Source organism: Nerophis ophidion, linkage group LG01 (genome assembly GCF_033978795.1).
Source record: "Nerophis ophidion isolate RoL-2023_Sa linkage group LG01, RoL_Noph_v1.0, whole genome shotgun sequence".
NCBI lineage: Eukaryota > Metazoa > Chordata > Actinopteri > Syngnathiformes > Syngnathidae > Nerophis > Nerophis ophidion.
Genome location: NC_084611.1, coordinates 50714279 through 50739405, shown reverse-complemented (window position 1 = coordinate 50739405; position 25127 = coordinate 50714279). Strand labels below are relative to the sequence as shown.

General features: G+C 41.6%; 1 protein-coding gene across 4 annotated transcripts in view; it reads right to left on the bottom strand.

The window, feature by feature from the left end:
* Window positions 1-3961: 3961 nt before the first annotated feature.
* The window catches only part of LOC133556402 (microtubule-associated serine/threonine-protein kinase 1-like), a 167281-nt gene continuing 146115 nt past the window's right edge, over window positions 3962-25127 (bottom strand). For all 4 annotated transcript variants that reach the window (XM_061906311.1, XM_061906319.1, XM_061906325.1 and 1 more), the window contains 7 exons: window positions 23822-24066; window positions 20858-21100; window positions 20550-20782; window positions 18519-18641; window positions 11092-11228; window positions 10039-10226; window positions 3962-9974 (listed from right to left, as the gene is read on the bottom strand). In XM_061906311.1, the coding sequence (XP_061762295.1) occupies window positions 8371-9974; window positions 10039-10226; window positions 11092-11228; window positions 18519-18641; window positions 20550-20782; window positions 20858-21100; window positions 23822-24066 (2773 nt within the window). In that variant the 3' untranslated portion in view covers window positions 3962-8370. The remainder of the gene's footprint in view (window positions 9975-10038; window positions 10227-11091; window positions 11229-18518; window positions 18642-20549; window positions 20783-20857; window positions 21101-23821; window positions 24067-25127) is intronic.

The following is a 25127-nucleotide window of genomic DNA, read 5'->3' as shown; positions in this document are numbered from 1 at the left end:
CAAGGGAGGGGGGGACATAGGAGAAAGAAAAGAAGCGGCAGATCAACTGGTCTAAAAAGGAGGTCTATTTAAAGGCTAGAGTATACAGATGAGTTTTAAGATGAGACTTAAATGCTTCTACTGAGGTAGCATCTCGAACTGTTACCGGGAGGGCATTCCAGAGTACTGGAGCCCGAACGGAAAACGCTCTATAGCCCGCAGACTTTTTTTGAGCTCTAGGAATCACTAATAAGCCGGAGTCTTTTGAACGCAGATTTCTTGCCGGGACATACGGTACAATACAATCGGCAAGATAGGCTGGAGCTAGACCGTGTAGTATTTTATACGTAAGTAGTAAAACCTTAAAGTCACATCTTAAGTGCACAGGAAGCCAGTGCAGGTGAGCCAGTACAGGCGTAATATGATCAAACTTTCTTGTTCTTGTCAAAAGTCTAGCAGCCGCATTTTGTACCAACTGTAATCTTTTAATGCTAGACATTGGGAGACCCGAAAATAATACGTTACAGTAATCGAGACGAGACGTAACAAACGCATGGATAATGATCTCGGCGTCTTTAGTGGACAAAATGGAGCGAATTTTAGCGATATTACGGAGATGAAAGAAGGCCGTTTTAGTAACGCTTTTAATGTGTGACTCAAAGGAGAGAGTTGGGTCGAAGATAATACCCAGATTTTTTACAGAGTCACCTTGTTTTATTATTTGGTTGTCAAATGTTAAAGTTGTATTATTAAATAGAGGTCGGTGTCTAGCAGGACCGATAATCAGCATTTCCGTTTTTTTGGCATTAAGTTGCAAAAAGTTAGCGGACATCCATTGTTTAATTTCATTAAGACACGCTTCCAACTGACTACAGTCCGGCGTGTTGGTCAGCTTTAGGGGCATGTAAAGTTGGGTGTCATCAGCATAACAGTGAAAGCTAATACCGTATTTGCGTATGACGTCACCTAGCGGCAGCATGTAGATGCTGAAGAGTACAGGGCCAAGGACCGAACCCTGGGGAACTCCACATGTTACCTTAACATAGTCCGAGGTCACACTGTTATAGGAGACGCACTGCATCCTATCAGTAAGATAAGAGTTAAACCATGACAGGGCTGAGTCTGAAATACCAATTCGTATTTTGATACGCTCTAATAAAATATTATGATCGACGGTATCGAAAGCAGCGCTAAGATCGAGGAGCAGCAACATAGATGACGCATCAGAGTCCATCGTTAGCAATAGATCATTAGTCAGTTTTGCGAGGGCTGTCTCAGTCGAGTGATTTGCCCTGAAACGTGAAATGTGTTTTTACAGTATGTGTGTGTTTTTAACGTATATGTGTGTGTTTCTACAGTAAGTGTGTAGTTTTGCAATGTGTGAATTCTTCCAATATTGATTTTACAGCATGTGTGTGTTTTTACCGTATATGTGTTTTTACAGTATCTGTGTCTTTTTACTGTATGTTTCTACAGAAAATATGTGTAATTTTGCAGTATTGTGTGTGTATTCTTCCAGTGTTTCTGTTTTTACAGTATATGTGTGTGTTTTATAGCAAATGTGTAGTTTTGCAGTATTGTGTGTGTATTCTTCCAGTGTTTGTGTTTTTACAGTATACGTGTGTGTTTGTACCGTATATGTGTGTTTCTACAGTAAAAATGTGTAGTTTTGCAGTATTGTTTGTTCTTCCAGTATTTGTGTTTTAACCATATACGTGTGTGTGTTTTTACAGAAAATATCTGTAGTTTTGCAGTATTGTGTGTGTATTCTTCCAGTATTTGTGTGTTTTTACTGTATACGTGTGCATTTTTACAGTATACCTGTATGTGTTTCTACAGTAAAAATGTGTAGTTTTGCAGTATTGTGTGTTCTTCCAGTATTTGTGTTTTAACCATATGTGTGTGTTTTTACAGAAAATATCTGTAGTTTTGCAGTATTGTGTGTTCTTCCAGTATTTGTGTTTTAACCATATAAGTGTGTGTTTTTACAGAAAATATCTGTAGTTTTGCAGTATTGTGTGTGTATTATTCCAGTATTTGTGTGTTTTTACTGTATACGTGTGCATTTTTACAGTATACCTGTATGTGTGTTTTTACAGTATTGTGTTTTTACAGAAAATGTGTGTGTTTTTACAGCATTGTGTGTGTGACCCTCCTGTAAGGGAGAGATAAGCACTAATGTGTCAGAGCTCGGTCAACTCCCAGAACCATCAGAAACACACACACACACGCACACGGAATTTGGTCCACACAGTTTTTGATGAGTAAACACTTTCTGCCCTCCTGCTTTACAAGTACATACTGTGCCATATATCACACACGTACAGTAAGTACATACAGTACTATATATCCCACAGGGGTGTCCAAACTACAGTCCATTGCCATCTTCAGTTCTTTCATTGGGGACCAGGTCTACTGAGAGTTTCCACATTCATTTGAAAATATCTTACTTCCTGTGAAACTTGTCATCCCCCTGTGGACAAAGTGAGTGAATCAGTGACCATGAATTGTGGTTTGAAGTGGACACAGCATTAACTTATACGACCAGATCCAAACAACCTTCCCTAATCACGGCACAAATAAAACAGCACAACAGACATGGTCACGCATGACACAACCTGCTCACTGAACTTTGCGGAGGTTGTAGAAAAATAAAAAAAAATGCAAAATGACACACATTTAAAAGTATCACAATGCATGATGGGAAAACATTCTCCACACTTGTCCATGTTTGACACATTTTAGCCGCTGGATATTTCTGATTATATTATATTTTAACGTTAAACACTCATTTTTAAGGTGTGGCAGCTTTTATTTTGTAGTAGTAGTGACTTCCTTGTTCATTTCCTCAATCTGCTCAACTTCCTGTGTTTTGACTTTATCACGCCGAGGCCACATGGGGCCACATTACACTGGAGTCTGATATAGATCACATTGTACTTGCAATGGAAACAGTCGCCTGGAAAAAATCCGATCTCAAAAAATCAGATTTGGACCACTTTGGCCTGCAGTGTAAACCTAATCTAAATATGTATTATGTCTTTTTACGGTCTGTGTGTTATATATATATATATATATATATATATATATATATATATATATATATATATATATATATATATATATATATATATATATATATATATATATATATATATATATATATATATATATATATATATATATATATATATATATATATATATATATATATATATATATATATATATATATATGTGTGTGTGTGTGTGTGTTTTACTGTATAAGTGTGTTTTTACATGTGTGTGTGTGTGTGTTTTACTGTATAAGTGTGTTTTTACAGTGTATGTGTTTTTACTGTATATGTGTGTTTATGTGGATTCACGGTGGAAGAGGGGTTAGTGCGTCTGCCTCACAATACGAAGGTCCTGCAGTTCTGGGTTGAATCCCAGGCTTGGGATCTTTCTGTGTGGAGTTTGCATGTTCTCCCTGTGACTGCGTGGGTTCCCTCCGGGTACTCCGGCTTCCTCCCACTTCCAAAGACATGCACCTGGGGATAGGTTGATTGGCAACACTAAAATTGGCCCTAGTGTGTGAATGTGAGTGTGAATGTTGTCTGTCTATCTGTGTTGGCCCTGTGATGAGGTGGCGACTTGTCCAGGGTGTACCCCGCCTTCCGCCCGATTGTAGCTCAGATAGGCGCCAGCGCCTCCCGCAACCCCAAAACGGAATAAGCGGTAGGAAATGGATGGATGTATACAGTATATGTGTGTTTTTATTGTATATGTGTTTTTAGTGTGTGTTTTTACTGTATATGTGTGTGTTTTACTGTATATGTATGTTTTACAGAATATATGTGTGTTTCTGCTGTGTGTTTTTTACTGTATATGTGTGTGTTTTTACAGTATGTATGTTTTTATAGAATATATATGTGTGTTTTTACTGTATATTTGTGTGTTTTACTCTGTTTTTACTGTATATGTGTGTGTTTTTATAGAATATATGTGTTTTTACTGTATATGTGTGTGTTTTACTGTATGCGGGTGTTTTTACTGTATATGTGTTTTTATAGTATGTGTTTTTACAGTATATATATATGTGTGTTTTTACTGTATATTTGTGTGTTTTACTGTGTTTTTACTGTATATGTGTGTGTTTTTACAGTATGTGTGTTTTTATAGAATATATATGTGTGTGTTTTTACTGTATATTTGTGTGTTTTATTCTGTGTTTTTAATGTATATGTGTTTTTATAATGTGTGTTTTTACGGAATGTATGTGTTTTTACTGTAAATGTGTGTGTTTTACTGTATAAGTATGTTTTTACAGAATATATGTGTGTTTCTGCTGTGTGTTTTTTACTGTATATGTGTGTGTTTTTACAGAATATATATGTGTGTGTTTTTATTGTATATTTGTGTTTTACTCTGTGTTTTTATAGAATATATATGTGTTTTTACTGTATATGTGGGTGTTTTGACAGTATATGTGTTTTTATAGTATGTGTGTTTTTACAGAATATATATGTGTTTTTACTGTATATTTGTGTGTTTTACTGTGTTTTTACTGTATGTGTGTTTTTACAGTATGTGTGTTTTTATAAAATATATATGTGTGTGTTTTTACTGTATATTTGTGTGTTTTATTGTGTTTTTACTGTATATTTGTGTGTTTTATTCTGTGGTTTTACTGTACATGTGTGTGTTTTACTGTATGTAGGTGATTTTACTGTATATGTGTTTTTATAGTATGTGTGTTTTTACAGAATATATGTGTGTTTTTACTGTATATTTGTGTTTTACTCTGTGTTTTTATAGAATATATATGTGTGTGTTTTACTGTATGTGGGTGATTTTACTGTATGTGTTTTTATAGTATGTGTGTTTTTACAGAATATATATGTGTGTTTTTACTGTATATTTGTGTTTTACTCTGTTTTTATAGAATATATATGTGTGTTTTTACTGTATATGTGTGTTTTACTGTATGTGGGTGTTTTTACTGTGTATGTGTTTTTATAGTATGTGTTTTTACAGAATATATATGTGTGTTTTTACTGTATATTTGTGTGTTTTATTCTGTGTTTTTACTGTATGTGTGTTTTTACTGTATATGTGTGTGTTTTACTCTATGTGGGTGATTTTACTGTATATGTGTTTTTATAGTATGTGTGTTTTTACAGAATGTACAGTATGTGTTTTTACTGTAAATGTGTGTTTTACTGTATATGTATGTTTTTACAGAATATATGTGTGTTTCTGCTGTGTGTGTTTTACTGTATATGTGTTTGTTTTTACTAGGGCTGGGCAAGTTAATGCGTTAATTTTGAGTTAACTCATCAATCTATTAACGCCGACAATTATTTTATCGCGCATTTGCGTATGTTGTTTACATGCTTTTATTTCGTTAACGCCTATTTCTGGCTCCTGCAGAAAAGGAAAGAGAACGCGGAAAAAAACAAAACAAGCATGATGAAGAAGGGTAAAGCAACAGAACTTTTACAGAGTCATTTTCATTATAAAGTAATTCCAGGCGGCAGATTTGACAGAAGCAAAGTGGTTTGTAGCCACTGCCAAGCTGAATTTTCTTATCACAGGAGTACTTCCAGTCTAAAACATCACCTGAACGCGAAGCGCACTGTTGATGCGAGCAAACCATTCAACAAAGCAGAAAGCGGAGCCAGGCTTCGGCAGACTTCGTTAAATGCAGTGTGGGGGGAAGTAGAGATAAAGGAGAGCAAGAGAAGCAAACAAATGCCATAGCGAAGTGGATAGTCAGAGACTCTAGGCCCATTAGTGTTGTGGAAGACGCCGGCCTGAGAAACGTTGTGCTAATCGCAACAAGTGACAGCACGTATGAGCCGCCATCAAGACGCGCCATCGCACGAAGAATACACGAGTTGTATGAAAAGGAAAGGACTGTAAAAGTGACAACTTTACAACGTGCAGCTGTAGTTGCTCTCAGTGGGGACTACTGGAAATCAATCTGTGAGCATAATAACCTGGGAGATATAGTGCATTATATTGGTGAAAAGTGCATTCACATGCTCTGTCTATCATGAAAACAGAGGAGAGGCATTATGCTGAAATATGCGCAGGGCACATTACTGAAGTTATGCAGTGTTAAAAGTCTGTTTGCACAGAAAATGTTATGGCACTTTAATTCATAGGGCAGTAGATTTAAAATTAATGGCCGCAAGTTCTAAGAATGAACAAACTGCACCGAGTTGAGTGAGTTTCTCTGAAGGAACTCCATTATTAACATGGACTTTACATTCTAGTCCCCTGTAAAGGAAATCCCAGCTGTGAAGTGTTTTGTGCTTCACCCTTTCTTTTCTTTCTCCCTGATAAAAGAAAATGTTTCTGCTGTTACCTCAGAAATTGCCTGTTCGGATGTTATGATTGTGGCTCAGAGATTTGTATGGAGATTATATTTACCAATTGATTAACGTGGACCCCGACTTAAACAAGTTGAAAAACTTATTGGGAAGTTACCATTTAGTGGTCAATTGTACGGAATATGTACTGTACCGTGCAATCTACTAATAAAAGTATCAATCAAAATTTATTTTCCATAACAAACAGGATAACTTAAATACTCTGGTAGTGGCAATAAGCTTGAATGTTTGTATTTACCTTTTTTGAGTTGATTTTCATAAAATATGCAATTTAACTGCTCCTGTTTAACAAGGACTGATCTTAATTGTGTTTGCACAACAAATGTTTTGACACTTTTGTTCATATGGGAGAATATTCCAATAAGGGTGCACTACACACTACTTTTGAATTCATTATGGGGCTTTGCGTATACAATGCAGTTAATCGTGATTAATCGGAGAAATAGCGCGATTAAAATTTTCAACTGTTGCCCAGCCCTAGTTTTTACAGTATGTGTGTTTTTATAGAATATATATGTGTGTTTTTACTGTATATCTGTGTGCTTTTACAGTATATGTGTGTTTTTACTGCATATGTGTGTTTCTACTGCATATGTGTTTTTTTACTGTATATGTTTGTTTCTACTGTATGTGTGTTTTACAGCATATTTGTGGTTTTACTGTATATGTGTGTGTTATTACAGTATACAGTATGTGTGTGTTTTTTTCTGTATATGTGTGTATTTTTACAGTATATGTGTTTTTTCTGTACATGTGTTTTTTTACTGTGTATGTATGTTTTTACTGTATATGTGTGTGTTTTTACAGTAGATATGTGTTTTTACTACATATGTGTGTTTTTACGGCATGTGTGTTTTTTCTGTATGTGTGTGTGATTTTACTGTGTTTTTACTGCATATATGGTTTTTTACAGTGTGTGTGTGTTTTTACTGCATATGTGTGTTTCTACTGTATGTGTGTTTTTTCTGTATACGTGTGTTTTTACTGTATATGTGTGTGTTTACTGCATGTGTTTTTTCTGTATACGTGTGTTTTTACTGTATATATGTGTTTTTACTGCATATATGTGTTTTTACTGTATGTGTGTTTTACTGCTTGTGTGTTTTTACTGTATGTGTGTTTTTACTGCATATTTGTGTTTTTATTGTGTGTATTTTTACTGTATATGTGTGTTTTTACAGCATATATGTGTGTGTTTTTACAGTATGTTTTTACAAAATATGTGTTTTTAGAGTATTTGTGTGTTTTACAGTATACATGTGTGTGTTTTACTGTCGATGTGTTTTTACTGTATGTGTGTTTTTACTGTATATATGTGTTTTTAGAGTATATGTGTGTGTTTTTACTGAATATGTGTATTTTTACTGTATGTGTATTTTTACTGTATATATGTGTTTTTAGAGTATATGTGTGTGTTTTTACTGAATATGTGTAGTTTTACTGTACGTGTATTTTTACTGTATATATGTGTTTTTACAGCATGTGTGTGTTTTATTGTATATATGTGTTTTCATGTATGTGTTTTTACTGAATATATGTGTTTTTACAGCATGTGTATGTTTTGCAGTGTATGTGTGACTTTATATATATATATATATATATATATATATATATATATATATATGTATATATATTTGTATACACACACACACACACATATACATATACACACATATATATATATATATATATATAGTTGTTTTACGTGCAGTTGGCTTTCGGCCCCCGGGCCAAATTTCTTGAGCTCAATGTGGCCCCCAAGTGGAGATGTTTGGACACCCCTGAAGTCTTAGATGCATCCACTCCCACTAGACTCACACGTGAAGCGTTCCACAAAACATCAAGAATCTTCTTATTAAAAGGTCCTAAGTTGTGGTGGGTTGGTCTAACTCTTGCTTAAAGGCCGACTGAGTCCACGACTGGAATCAATAAATAAGATTTTGATAAACTCTAAAAGTGGAATGTACAACGTTCAAAGTGCTCCATTCCGGTTGCATCCAAAAAAGGCATTTCTGTCATATTTTGGGCTGGTGGGCACCTGAGGTCGCCTTCTCCAGGGAGGAATTCGCCGAGCCTTTGGTCGCCGCCAGCCCTCGACTTCCTGCGGGAAGGTCGTACTTCCCTGCTGCCGTCGCCTGCTTCTCGTCCGCCGCCTTAGTCTGCTGCTCTTTGCTCTTGGAGCCCTCATGGGAGCCCAGCTTGATGGGGCCCAGCACGTTCTTGGCCACGGTGGTCAACTGGCTGACAAAGCTGGTCTTGTCTCCGGGGGAGACGGGGCGTGACTTGCAGAGGGAGGGTCCGCACAGGGATGGGGTGACGCCGGTCGGGGAGGGAGAGGGCGAGGGCGAATGCTCCTCCAGGACCTCCAGGCGACACTTGTCCTCCCAGTCCAGCGTCCCCCGGTAGCAGTTAACCGCCCCCAGACCTTGCCTCACTTTGCCCAGAGTCAGCGGCTGTCCATGCGGGGGCACGGCAGGGGCAAGGACCCGAGCTGGCAGTTTGGGGCTCTTGGAGGCTACGTCTGAAGTCCTTGAATCACCACTCTCGGTTTTTCTCAAACTGTCCCCCATCCCAAAGGGTTTAAAGACTTTCCGCAAAGCGAGCGGACTCGCAGTCAGTGTCGTGATGATGTTTTTTTCCAGAGGTGTGGAGGAGTTCTTGTTTAACGCAGCACACAGTAAACTAGGACCGTTGTTAGGGTCTCCCTCCTGCTTTGGTTCCGTACCCCCTGCCTTGTGGTGCGTTTTACAGTCAGAGAGACCACTTTTGGCTGCCTTGAGGTCGAGTTGTTTTGGAGTCGGGCGCTGGGGGACCTTCTCAGCCCCGTCTCCGGTTTTGGTAGTAGTGCTCGAAGCGGGCTCTGCGTGAGGCTTTCTCGTCAAAGATGTCTGGGCGGCAGCGGCGGCGGCTTCAAAGCGGCTTAGCCTTTCCATGACCGTCTCACTTCCGGTCTCTCTTCCTCGCTCCTTCTCGTCCCTCTCTCTTCCAGCCATGAGCAGAGTCTCCCTGCTGAGCGGCGACTCTTGCCTGCCCAATCTTCTCACTGGCTTCAGCACGCGGGTCTCTGAACCCGTGGAGGATGAGGAACTCGGCAGGGGTGGGGGGTTCGGAGGTAGACTCTCCCCGTCTGTCTCCAGCAGGCTTTGGAGGCCCAGCTCGCACAGGAAGGCGTCCTTGCGGTACTCTGAGTGCTGCACCTCAAGGCTGTGCTTCCTCAACGGACCCCCGAGTCCTCCGGTGGTGCTGGACTGGGTCAGAGGTGAGCCCAGCTTCTCCGCCGACTGCACGCGCTTTAGAAGCGGCGACCGCGGGGGCTCCGCACTCTTTGGCCGGGGGCGGACGACCGGGGGCGAGGAGTGGAGCTTGACCGGGAAAGTCTGGGTGGTGTTGGAACTCCCGACGGTGTGTCCCGGTAGCGGAGGAGGCGATGACTGGGTGGGCGAGGGGGTGTGGGCCAGAGGGGATAAGGGGATGTTGCCCGCCGACTTGCATCGGGCAGAGCGGTACTGGCGGTGGAGTTTGGGGGAGAGGCCGTGGAGGGAACTGGGTCTCATGTGCTGGGAGGGAGCGGGTGAGTTTGGAGTGCTGGACGCCGAAGAGCTGCTTTGAGACGAAGCACCTAAAAACACCAAAACAATCATGAGACGTCAAGAGCGGCACATCTGACAGTCCTGGTGCCGTACCCAGATAGGAGGGCTCGGCGGAGGAGCGGTATCCTTGAGTCGGTGACCGGGCAGAGAGGCTGTGGGTGGGCGAGCCCGGTAGACTCTCGCTGGAGGACAGCGAGCGGTTCAGAGAGGATAGACTCCGGCTGGTGTGCAGGAGGTTGGACTGCTTGGTGATCTTGCGGAACAGAGAGCTCCGCTTCTTGCTGCGCGGTGAGAAACAAGATTTGAAAAGCGTTCTTTGCCATTTAAGTCTGTTTTAAAATGAACGTGGACCTACATCATGGCAATCAAACCAGTCAGTGAAAAGTAACTGTCACCAACTGTTATAATAATTGTATCTAAGTTAGACAATAATTGTATCTAAGTTATCACAAAACTTTGTGTTGCCATGAGTTCCCGGCGAGAAGACAAAAGCTGTCTTTGAACCTACCAAGGAGAAGGCTTGTAAAACTCCACTGTGTAGGATGGGAAGCAACATGGTTTTCTGTTTATTTCATATATTGTAATCAACAGAAATACATTACTTTGACCCGAGAACTACAGAGTGGAGAGAAAGCAAGATCGGCCCAAGTTCCAGGCACCTCTTCTATAAACTGTTTACAACCTCTTCTATGAACTCTTTGACAGCTTTTTTCTTTGAACCAACCTTTTCTTTGAACTGTTGTAATCAAAGGCGATGGCCATTTACGACCACCGTCCCTTTAGAAACAGCTGCTCCCATGTAATCAGGAAAAGTCCAAATAAAAGAGGCGTACAATCTTTCGCCAGGAGCATAGGACGACACTGTACAAAAGGGTACAGTGTCTACATGTTTCTCCTCATTGAACCAAATTTAATTCTGTCCCTGTTTAATTCCTTGCTTCTTGTCTTGTTTAATAGATGTCAGCAGTGTTTGAACCTTACACCAACACCTAGGACACATGTAGACCTCGAGGAATACAGCGGTACCTCAACTTAAGAGTGCTTCGAGATAAGAATAGTCTCGGGGAGAATCATGATGTTTTGAGTTACAAGCGAAACTTTGAGTTACAAGCAAAATGTAATAAAAAAATCTGAGGTGGTTCATACCTGTCCTGTCCGTCCTTGCCCATGGTCCTCTTGTGCCTGCGAGCCATCTTACATTTATAACTGGCTTTGCGGGCCGGACCCACTTTGATGGAGGTGTTCTCAAATGGCGTGGTTGTCACTGTCACCTTATTGCCGCTCTGCAGGAGTCACATTGTTCAATATTATTTCAACCCACTTAGTTATTGACAGATTTTACATATACATATACATATATATATATATATATATATATATATATATATATATATATATATATATATATACATATATACATCCATATATATATATATACATATATACATCCATATATATATATATATATACACATACATATATATATATATATATATATATACATCTATATATATATACATCCATATATATATATATATATACTATATATATATATATATATACATACATCCATATATATACATACATCCATATATATACATACATCCATATATATATATATATACATACATCCATATATATATATATATATATACACATCCATCCATATATATATATATATATATATATATACACATCCATCCATATATATATATATACATCCATATATATATATACATCCATCCATATATATACATATATATATATATGTATATATATACATACATACATACATATCTACACATATATCTACATACATACATATATATATATACATATATAACTACATATATGTCTACATATATACATATTTACATAAACATATGCACATTTATACATACACATATATATACACATATATAATGTATATTTATACATATGCATATATATACACAGACATTATGTACATATATACACATATAATATACATATACATATACACACACATACATACATATATATATATATATATACATACATACATATTTACATACATGCATAAACATATAAACATTTATATATACACATATATAAAAATATACACGTACACACACATATATTGTATATATATGTATATATATATATATATACTAGGGGTGGGCAAATTAGTGCGTTAATTATGAGTTAACTCATCAATCTATTAACGCCGACAATTATTTTATCGCACATTTGCGTATGTTGTTTACATGCTTTTATTTTGTTAAAGCCTTTTCTTAACAAGATGGCGTCGCCCGGCGTCGAGGGGCTCTTGGTAAAGATGGAACATTTAGCAAAAATACCGGACAATTCTGCAAATTTCATGGCTGACTTACAGCGTGGTCACTCCGGGATCACTTACGACCGCCAGACAATTCTGGATGTGGATAGATCGGGCTGTTTTGGACTGAATGACGCGTGCTTGCTAGACCGGCTAGCTAGCATGGGAATACTTTGCCGGCTACATCCAGCGGCTTGTGAACCAGCGGAGTATATGTGTTGTCTGTCTTTTTATGAATAATGCAGATGAGGAGTGTTGGCTGAGTTCTTAACGTTTGCTTTCAGAGCGTACATATCACAACATACAAGATGCCGTCATGGCGACACAACCTATACCGGGCTACCGTGCATGCTGGTCACTCCTGTTGGATGCTGGGTAGGGTAGTTCTCTTTGTCCCTGGCTCATAACGTCACGATATAGTACCATGTATATGATGCGTTCAGTTTATCAAAGCACCAAGCAAACAATCGGAAAATTCCCATCATATCAATTCCTAGATATGGTCATAATTATCTTAAGTGCACTACGCAGAATAAACACAACATTATTAATATTGCTACAACGGATAATTTGATAAAAAATTCCCTAAAACAGCCCACTACCTATAATATAGGTTTTTTAAACATAAGATCCCTGATAAAAAAAATGTTTCTGCTGTTACCTCAGAAATTGCCTGTTCAGATGTTATGATTGTGGCTCAGAGATTTGTGTGCAGATTATATTTATTTTCCATAACAAACAGGATAACTTAAATACCCTGGCAGTGGCAATAAGCTTAAATGTTTGTATTTACATTTTTGGAGTTGATTTTCATAAAATATGCTATTTAACTGCTACTGTTTAACAAGGACTGATTTAAATTGTGTTTGCACAACAAATGTTTTGGCGCTTTTGTTCATAAATGGGTTGTACTTGTATAGCGCTTTTCTACCTTCAAGGTACTCAAAGCGCTTTGACACTACTTCCAAATTTACCCATTCACACACACATTCACACACTGATGAAGGGAGCTGCCATGCAAGGCGCCAAACAGCACCCATCAGGAGCATGGGTGAAGTGTCTTGCTCAGGACACAACGGACGTGACGAGGTCGGTACTAGGTGGGATTTGAACCATGGACCCTCGGGTTGCGCACGGCCACTCTGCCACTGCGCCACGCCGTCATTTGGGAGAATATTCCAATAAAGGTGCACTACACACTACTTTTGAATTCATTATTGGGCTTTGCGTATACAATGCAGTTAATCGCGATTAATCAGAGAAATAGTGTGATTAACTTCGATTAAAATTTTTAATCGTTGCCCAGACCTAATATATACATATATACATATATATGTATACATATATAGATACACATACATATATATACACACATTTATATATATATATATATACACATATATATATATATATATATATATATATATATATATATACAGTGGGGCAAAAAAGTATATAGTCAGCCACCGATTGTGCAAGTTATCCCACTTAAAATGATGACAGAGGTCTGTAATTTTCATCATGCTTTGGGGCTGTTTTTCTGCTGTAGGAGACAGGTCGATTGATCCGTGTTAAGGAAAGAATGAATGGGGCCATGTATCGTGAGATTTTGAGCCAAAACCTCCTTCCATCAGTGAGAGCTTTGAATGGTTGACCAAATACTTATTTTCCAACATAATTTACAAATAAATTCTTTAAAATTCCTGCAATGTAAATTCCTGGATTTTTTTTTTCACATTCTGTCTCTCACAGTTGAAGTGTACCTATGATGAAAATTACAGACCTCTTTCATCATTTTAAGTGGGAGGACTTGCACAATCGGTGGCTGACTAAATACTTTTTTGCCCCACTGTATGTATACACATATATACACACACACACACATACATATATATATATATATATATATGCACAGTAAATAGCAAAATGTTCCAAGGACTACACAAAATCCAATCCAATCCATCCATCCATCCATCCATCATCTTCCGCTTATCCGAGGTCGGGTCGCGGGGGCAGCAGCCTAAGCAGGGAAGCCCAGACTTCCCTATCTCCAGCCACTTCGTCTAGCTCCTCCCGGGGGATCCCGAGGCGTTCCCAGGCCAGCCGGGAGACATAGTCTTCCCAACATGTCCTGGGTCTTCCCCGTGGCCTCCCACCAGCTGGACGCGCCCTAAACACCTCCCTAGGGAGGCGTTCGGGTGGCATCCTGACCAGATGCCCGAACCACCTCATCTGGCTCCTCTCGATGTGGAGGAGCAGCGGCTTTACGTTGAGCTCCTCCCGGATGGCAGAGCTTCTCACCCTATCTCTAAGGGAGAGCCCCGCCACCCGGCGGAGGAAACTCATTTCGGCCGCTTGTACCCGTGTTCTTATCCTTTCGGTCATGACCCAAAGCTCATGACCATAGGTGAGGATGGGAACGTAGATCGACCGGTAAATTGAGAGCTTTGCCTTCCGGCTCAGCTCCTTCTTCACCACAACGGATCGGTACAACGTCCGCATTACTGAAGACGCCGCACCGATCCGCCTGTCGATCTCACCATCCACTCTTCCCCCACTCGTGAACAAGACTCCTAGGTACTTGAACTCCTCCACTTGGGGCAGGGTCTCCTCCCCAACCCGGAGATGACACTCCACCCTTTTCCGGGCGAGAACCATGGACTCGGACTTGGAGGTGCTGATTCTCATTCCGGTCGCTTCACACTCGGCAGCGAACCGATCCAGTGAGAGCTGAAGATCCCGGCCAGATGAAGCCATCAGGACTACATCGTCTGCAAAAAGCAGATACCTAATCCCGTGGCCACCAAACCGAAACCCCTCAACGCCTTGGCTGCGCCTAGAAATTCTGTCCATAAAAGTTATGAACAGAATCGGTGACAAAGGACAGCCTTGGCGGAGTCCAACCCTCACTGGAAACGTGTCCAACTTAATGCCAGCAATGCGGACCAAGCTCTGACACTGATCATACAGGGAGCGGACTGCCACAATAAGACAGTCCGACACCCCATACTCTCTGAGCACTCCCCACAGGACTTCCCGAGGGACACGGTCGAATGCCTTCTCCAAGTCCACAAAGCACATGTAGACTGGTTGGGCAAACTCCCATGCACTCTCAAGAACCCTGCCGAGAGCATAGAGCTGGTCCACAGTTCCACGACCAGGACGAAAACCACACTGTTCCTCCTGAATCCGAGGTTCGACTATCCGGCGAAGCCTCCTCTCCAGTACACCTGAATAAACCTTACCGGGAAGGCTGAGGAGTGTGATCCCACGATAGTTGGAACACACCCTCCGGTCCCCCTTCTTAAAGAGAGGGACCACCACCCCAGTCTGCCAATCCAGAGGTACCGCCCCCGATGTCCACGTGATGCTGCAGAGTCTTGTCAACCAAGACAGCCCCACAGCATCCAGAGCCTTAAGGAACTCCGGGCGGATCTCATCCACCCCCGGGGCCTTGCCGCCGAGGAGCTTTTTAACTACCTCAGCGACCTCAGCCCCAGAAATAGGAGAGTCCACTACAGATTCCCCAGGCACCGCTTCCTCAAAGAAAGACGTGTTGGTGGGATTGAGGAGGTCTTCGAAGTATTCCCTCCACCGATCCACAACATCCGCAGTCGAAGTCAGCAGAACACCATCCGCACCATACACGGTGTTGATAGTGCACTGCTTCCCCTTCCTGAGGCGCCGTATGATGGTCCAGAATCGCTTCGAAGCCGTCCGGAAGTCGTTTTCCATGGCTTCCCCGAACTCTTCCCATGTCCGAGTTTTTGCCTCCGCGACCGCTAAAGCTGCACACCGCTTGGCCCGTCGGTACCCGTCCACTGCCTCCGGAGTCCTATGAGCCAAAAGAACCCGATAGGACTCCTTCTTCAGCTTGACGGCATCCCTCACTGCTGGTGTCCACCAACGGGTTCTGGGATTACCGCCACGACAGGCACCAACAACCTTGCGGCCACAGCTCCAATCAGCCGCCTCGACAATAGAGGTTCGGAACATGGTCCACTCGGACTCAATGTCCCGCACCTCCCTCGTGACATGTTCAAAGTTCTCCCGGAGGTGTGAATTGAAACTCTCTCTGACAGGAGACTCTGCCAGACGTTCCCAGCAGACCCTCACAATGCGTTTGGGCCTGCCAGGTCTGTCTGGCATCCTCCCCCACCATCGCAGCCAACTCACCACCAGGTGGTGATCGGTAGAAAGCTCCGCCCCTCTCTTCACCCGAGTGTCCAAAACATAAGGCCGCAAATCCGATGACACAACTACAAAGTCGATCATGGAACTGCGGCCTAGGGTGTCCTGGTGCCAAGTGCACATATGGACACCCTTATGTTTGAACATGGTGTTTGTTATGGACAATCCGTGATGAGCACAAAAGTCCAATAACAAAACACCACTCGGGTTTAGATCCGGGCGACCATTCTTCCCAATCACGCCTCTCCAGGTTTCACTGTCGTTGCCAACATGAGCGTTGAAGTCTCCCAGTAGGACAAGGGAATCACCCGGAGGAGCACTTTCCAGTACTCCCTCGAGTGTACCCAAAAAGGGTGGGTACTCTGAACTGCCGTTTGGTGCGTAAGCACAAACAACAGTCAGGACCCGTCCCCCCACCCGAAGGCGAAGGGAAGCTACCCTCTCGTCCACTGGGTTGAACTCCAACGTGCAGGCTTTGAGCCGGGGGGCAACGAGAATTGCCACCCCAGCCCGTCGCCTCTCACTGCCGGCAACGCCAGAGTGGAAGAGGGTCCAGTCCCTCTCGAGAGAACTGGTTCCAGAGCCCTTGCTGTGCGTCGAGGTGAGTCCGACTATATCCAACCGGAACTTCTCTACCTCGCGCACTAGCTCAGGCTCCTTCCCCCCCAGTGAGGTGACGTTCCACGTCCCAAGAGCTAGCTTCTGTAGCCGAGGATCGGACCGCCAAGTGCCCTGCCTTCGGCTGCCGCCCAGCTCACAATGCACCCGACCTCTATGGCCCCTCCTATGAGGGGTGAGCCCATTGGAGGGATGACCCACGTTGCCTCTTCGGGCTGTGCCCGGTCGGGCCCCATGGGGACAGGCCCGACCACCAGGCGCTCGCCATCGTGCCCCAACTCCGGGCCTGGCTCCAGAGCGGGGCCCCGGTGACCCACGTCCGGGCGAGGGAAATCTGGGTTCATTTTGTTGTAATTCCATAGAAGTCTTTGAGCTGCTCTTTGTCTGATCACTCACCTAGGACCTGTTTGTCTTGGGAGACCCTACCAGGGGGCATGAAAGCCCCCAGACAACATAGCTCCTAGGATCATTGGGACACGCAAACTCCTCTACCACGGTAAGGTAGCAGCTCAGAGAGGAGCCAATCCAATCCACTTTATTTATATAGCACATTTAAACAACAATAACGTTTCCAAAGTGATGCACAACCATGTTAAAAACAATATTATGCTCCACCAATGACTGAATAAAACAAAAAATAAAAATAAAACCAATAAAAACAATATAAAAACAAATATGATTAAAAAATATTTTAAAAGGTAAAATCAATTAAAAATGTAAAATAAAAATCAAGGTGTATAAAAAACACAGAGGACAACAGAGGACAGAGGACCACACAACTCACGTAGTGTTAAAAGCCAAAGAATAAAAGTGGGTCTTAAGACGAGACTTAAAACACTCCACTGTGGAAGCAGTTTGAACATGGAGCGGCAGAGTGTTCCAGAGCTTAGGGCCGACCACAGAGAAGGCCCTGTCTCCCCTGGTCTTAAGTCTGGTCTTGGGCACCACGAGCTGGAGCTGGCTCTCGGACCTCAGTGCGCGCGCAGGAGTGTAAATTTGGATGAGGTCCGAGATATATTGAGGTGCCAGTTCATGTAAAGATTTAACAACAAACAGCAATGTTTTAAAATCAATTCTAAAATGAACAGGGAGCCAGTGCAAACTCTGAAGAATTGGGGTTATATGCTGGCGTTTCCTGGCCCCTGTTAAAAGTCGTGCTGCCTCGTTCTGGACTAACTGCAACCAGGAGAGAGCTTTTTGGCTAATGCCAGCATAAAGTGCATTGCAGTAGTCCAGGCGACTTGAAATAAAAGCATGCACGACTTGTTCAAAAAGGTTAAAAGATAAAAACGGTTTAACCTTTACTAAAAGACGAAGGTGATAAAAACACGATTTTAAAACGCCATTGACTTGTTTGTGTAGTTTAAAATCGCTGTCTATAGTGACGCCGAGGCTGGTGAGTGAAATAAAGTTGATGTGTAATCCACATAAAGATACCAGTCCCTACCTTGAGGATGAGCTCTACCACCTCGGTGTGGACCAGACCATGGACAGGCTCTCCGTTGACATGAGTGATGAGGTCGCCCGCACACAGACCAGCTTCCTGGGCGGGGCCGCCTTGTTCCACATGCTGTGTATAAAATGTAACACAAAGTGCATTACATACATTTTTTTATAAATAAAAAAATATATGAAAATATACAATTATTTTCAGATAATTTTTTTTTTTATAGATTAAGGATCGTTACAAATAAGAATTGCATTTAATCTGAAAATAAAAAAAATTCACACCCAAATTTCTCAAACATATCAAATGTTGCACATAAAAAATTACATTACAAAAAATACATAAAAAAAAACAAAAAACGATGTTTATACTTTTGAAACAAACACGATTAATCTGAAAATATTTTTTTTTGTTTTTTGGCCACCCTTACTTATCATACATATAAAATGTTACACAAAGTTTATCACATTACAAAAAAAAAAAAAAAAAAAAAAAATCGATTTTGGATTCTTTAGCGTAGATAAAAAAATCCTTGCGAATAATAACCGCGATTAATCTGAAAATTTTTTTTTTTTTTGGACCACCCCTACTCATCATTCTTATAAAATGTAACACAAAGTGCATTACATTAAAACATATAAAAATGTTACAAAAAAAAAAAAAAAGTTTAAAAATACATTTTTGATTTTTTTAAATCAATTAAAACAGTTACAATAAAAAATCACGATTAATTTGAAAATAGTTTTTTTTTCTTTGGCCACCCTTACTTATCAGACATATAAAATGTCACACAAAGTACATCACTTAAAAAAAAAAAATCAATAATAAAAAAAAAAGGAAAAGAAAAATCGATTTTTGATTCTTTTGAATAGAAAAAGAATTGTTACAAATAAGAACAGCGATTAATCTGAAAATCTTTTTTTCGGGCGGGGGGCCACCCTTACACATCATGTTTTTATAAAATGTAACACAACGTGCATTACATTAACAATATAAAAAAATAAAAATAAAAAAAAATAAAAAAATAAAAAAATATATTTTTTAATCTTTCGGATCGATTAAGAATTGTTACAAATAAGAATCATGATTAATATGAAAATCGATTTTTTGTTTTTGGCCACCCTTACTTATCCTCAGTATAAAATGTAACACAAAGTGCCTTACATAAAAAATATTTTAAAAAATATAAGAAAATATAAATAAATAAATAAAAATTATATATATATTAGAGATGCGCGGTTTGCGGTCTCATCCGCGGAGTCCGCGGATGAGACCGCGGGTCGGGCGGTTGACATGACGAAAAAATAGATTTTAATTAGATTCGGGCGGGTGGGGGTTGAACCATCCGGAAATATTTGATATACATGGTTCTGGGATCGGTATCCTTTGCCATTCAAAAAGCCATTTAAGACCCGTGTCATAAAGCGAAGAAGACAATAGGAGACGCTATTATTTTCCTGAATGACTGCCGGCAATCACCCAGATATTAAGTGTTAGGGCGTGCTATGAAGCCATTGGCCTTGTCGCCTTCTACAACATGTACAATCTGCTTGTCAGTCCAGCAACTTGTTGTGTGTGGCTTCCGCAGCAACACGCACACAACTGCAAGGCATACTGGGTGACAGAGTACACTAATGCTTGTGATATAAACAATTTTAACACTCTTAGTAATATGCGCCACGCTTTGAAGCCACACCAATTAAGAACGACAAACACATTTCGGGAGAACATCCTCACAGTAACACAACATAAACGCAACACAACAAATACCCAGAATCCTTTGTATTCATGACATTTCCTGACTATTTTATACACCCCGCTAGCAGCAAACCCCATACATTTTTTGTTTTTTGGACAGCCCCACTTATCATACATATAAAATGTAACTACGCCAGATTGCACATACAGTTCAAGCCTGATAGATATAGGCGCAGAACACTTTCAGTCTTGATCAATCACATAGCAACTGCTAAACAACTGATTAGCATATTCTCCTCCCAGTATCGTGAGTGTTGTGATAATGATGCTCACCCAGACTATGTGGTGCACGCTGTAGATGTCGCTGTCTCCAATGTAGACCCTGATGGCTCGCAGGGTGAAGCCGTACTTTTTCCCCGAGCGGTGGATGGTGATGGGGGAGCGCAGCACGCTGACCGTGGGGAAGAAGTCCCGACTGGGAGAGGAGTCGCGGGACGAGGGATTGGAGGAGAAGGAATGAGGCGACATGGGACTGGCCAGTGGGGAGAATCCACCATGCTGGTCCACTACACCAAGCAAGGAAGGAAGAGACTTTAGTCCTGGTAAAACCTTGGACAAGCGGACGTGAGACTTGTCCTCACCAGACGGTATGATGACGGATAGGGCGGTGGCCGAAGCGGATTTGATGACTTTGTTGCCGGCTCTGGAGGTGCGCTTCTCTCCGTCGCCGGACAAATGCGAGTGACGGGCCCTCCGCAGGACCAGGTCGTTGGTGGCCCGGGGCCCCAGGGGGTCGTAGAGCGCTGTCACTACGTCACGGGCCACTGGCGCCGACGTGCTGATGATTGTCACTCCGGGTGTGTCTCCCTGCCTGGGGGACTTGTCTGTAGGGAATCACAACAGCATTACTGGGGACCTGGGCGGTCCAACTCTTTACTGAGGACCACTTCGCGAGTATGGCTGCACTCAGAGGCCAGAGTAATTGTTGTGGCAGACCACAAAGAGTGACGTGGCAGGCCACGTAACGTGATGTGCTGGACCAATTGAAATGAAGTGGCGGACCACATGAAATGATGTGGAAGGCCACATTTAATGACATGACAGACCTCATTTAAATTACATGGGTGACCATATTAATTGATGTGGCAGACCGAATAAGATGATGTAGCAGTCCACGTGTAATGATGTCGTGGAGCATATTAAATAATGTGGTAGGCCACATTTAGAGACATGACAGACCTCATTTAAATTACATGGGTGACCACGTTAATTGATGTGGCAGACCACATTAATTGATGTGGTAGACTACATTAATTTATGTGGCAGATCATATAACATGATGTGGCAGATCATATAACGTGATGTGGCAGATCATATAACGTGATGTGGCAGTCCACGTGTAATGACGTAGTGAAGCACATTAAATAATGTGGAAGGCCACATTTACAGACCTAACAGGCCATTTTTAAATTACATGGGTGACCACATTAATTGATGTGGTAGACTACATTAATTTATGTGGCAGATCATATTACATGATGTGGCAGTCCACGTGTAATGATGTAGTGAAGCACATTAATGTGGAAGGCCAAATTTACAGACCTAACAGGCCACATTTAAATTACATGGGTGACCACATTAATTTATGTGGCAGATCCCATTAATTGACGTGGCAGACCGTATAACATGATGTGGCGGTCCACATGTAATGATGTAGTGGAGCACATTAAATAACGTGGAAGGCCATCTTTAGGGACATGACAGGCCACATTTAAATTACAAGGGTGACCACGTTAATTGACGTGGCAGACCACGTTAATTGACGTGGCAGACCGTATAACATGATGTGGCGGTCCACATGTAATGATGTAGTGGAGCACATTAAATAATGTGGAAGGCCACATTTAGAGACATGACAGACCTCATTTAAATAACATGGGTGACCACATTAATATATGTGGCAAACAACGTTAATTGATATGGTAGACCACAGTAATTGATGTGGCAGACCATATAACATGATGTGGCAGTCCACGTGGAATGACGAAGTGGAGCACATTAAATAATGTGGAAGGCCACATTTAGAGACATGACAGGCCAAATTTAAATTACATGGGTGATCACAAAAATTGATGTGGCAGACCGTATAACATGATGTGGCAGTCCACGTGTATTGATGTAGTGGAGCACATTAAATAATGTGGAAGGCCACATTTAGAGACATGACAGGCCAAGTTTAAATGACATGGGTGACCACAAAAATTGAAGTGGCAGACCACAATTATTGATGGGGCAGACCATATAACATGATGTGGCAGTCCACGTATAATGATGTAGTGGAGCACATTAAATAATGTGGAAGGCCAGATTAAATTATATTACAAACCACTTTTGATGATGTGGCGGACCGGATTAAATGATCCGGCAGGCCACATTTAATGATATGACGAGACACCGTAAATTACACACATTAAATGATGTGATGGCCCAATTTGAATGATGTGGCTAAGCACATCAAATGTAGCGGAAGGCGACTTTAATGACATGACATGCCATTTAAATGCTGTGATGGACCACGTTGAATGACGTGGAAGGCCATTTGAAATGTGGGGGTGCACTACATTTAATGATGTGGCAGACCACATTGAATGGCGTAGCAGGCCACATTAAGGGACCTGGCAGGCCTAATTTAACGTGGTACTGTGGCAGACCACGATAAATTATGTGGCGGACCATGGTAAATGCTGTGACGGACCACTTTGAACGATGAAGTAGAGCACAATAAATAATGTGGAAGGCCACTTTAAATGACATAACGGGCCAAATTAAATGATATTTAAATTGTGTGAGTGACCACACTGAATGATTTGGCAGGCCAAAATAAAAAATCTGTTGGATCCCTAAAAAACAAAATTGGCGGGCCAAATGAATTGAAGTGGCAGCACACTTTAAATGACATGACAGGCGACTTAAAATGAAGTGACGGATCACATTTAAATTACTGGGTGACCTCACTGAATGATGTGGTGGGCTACCTAAAAAATGTGTTGTATTACATAAAAATAATTGACGGGCCAATTTAATTGATGTGGCAGCACACTTTAAATGACAAGACAGACCACTTGAAATGATGTGATGGACCACATTTAAACTATTTAGTGACCACACTGAATGATGCGGCGAGCCACATCAAATGTTGTGGCAGACCACATTGAATGATATGGCGGGCCAATTTAAAATACGTGATAAACCACATTTAAATTAGTGAGTGGCCATACTGAATGATGTGGCGGACCAACTTAAATGATGTGACGGACCACATAAAAAGAAATGGCGCGCCACGTTAAATGATGTTTAAGGCCACTTTGAAAGTCCACTTATAACGATGCGACAGACCAGTTTTAAACTAGTGAGTGACCACACTGAATGACACTAAAAGACGTGACACACCATTGAATCATGTGGCGGACCACATAAATGAAGTGGTAGGCCACATAAATGAAGTGGCGGGCCAAATTTGGACCCAGGCCTGGAGTTGGACACCTGTGCCATGGTTACACGTAGACAATGGAAGTGCTGACTTGCCCTCAGTGAACATGCCCCACCTGCTCCGTTGACCTCTCTCAGACTGTTCCTCGGCTCCACGAGGTTTGCAGACGGAGCGCCGGCCCCGTCCAGGGAGGTGCCCCGGACCTTGAAGGGGGATGGCCTGGTCAGGGAGTCGGACTCACCCTCCATGGGCGAGGCGAAGCGATGCGTGTCCATCAAAGCCGAGAAGCGCCGCCGAGCGCCGAGAGGAGGACTGGCATCTCCGTCCATGTAGAGCGACTCTGAGCAGGACAGCCGCTTCCTGCATGCGGAGACACTTTGTTTACTCCTAGTTCTTGTTTACTGCTAGTTCTTGTTTACTCCTAGTTCTTGTTTACTCCTAGTTCTTGTTTACTACAAGTTCATGTTTACTGCTAATTCTTGTTTGCTTCTAGTTCTTGTGTACTAGTAGTTCTTGCTTACTAGTAGTTCTTGTTTACAACTAGTTCTTGCAACCTGCTCATTAATCCTCCTTAACCCAAATAGTTTCCAGAAAAAACATACAGCGGTGCCTTGGTTTTCATACGCCCCAGTTTTAGTATGAATTCTGGGTGAGGTAATAAGTCTTGGTTTTCATACGCCCCAGTTTTAGTACGATTCTGGGTGAGGCAATAACAAGTCTTGCTTTACATACGCCCCAGATTTAGTACGATTCTGTGTTAGGCAAAAACGAGTCTTGGTTTTCATACGCCCCAGTTTTAGTACGATTCTGGGTAAGGCAATAACAAGTCTTGGTTTTCGTGGGCCCCAGATTTAGTACGATTCTGTTAGGCAAAAACAAGTCTTAGTTTTCATACGCCCCAGTTTTAGTACGATTCTGGGTGAGGCAACAGCAAGCCTTGGTTTTCGTGGGCCCCAGTTTTAGTACAATTCTCTTTTGCAAAAACAAGTCTTGGTTTTAATACGCCCCAGTTTTAGTTTGATTCTGTGTTAGGCAAAAACAAGTCTTAGTTTTTATACGCCCCAATTTTAGTACGATTCTGTGCTAGGCAAAAGCATGCCTTGGTTTTCATTTGCCCCAGTTTTAGTACGATTCTGTTAGGCAAAAGCATTCCTTGGTTTTTATGCGCCCCAGTTTTAGTACGATTCTGTGTTAGGCAGAAACAAGTCTTGGTTTTACATACGTCCAAGTTTTAATACGATTCCGTGTTAGGCAATAACAAGTCTTGGTTTTCATTCACCCCAGTTTTAGTACAATTCTGGGTGAGGCAAAAACAAATCTTGGTTTTCATAGGCCCCAGTTTTGGTACGATTGTGTGTTAGGTAAAAACGAGTCTTGGTTTTCATTTGCCCCAGTTTTAGTACGATTCTGGGTGAGGCAAA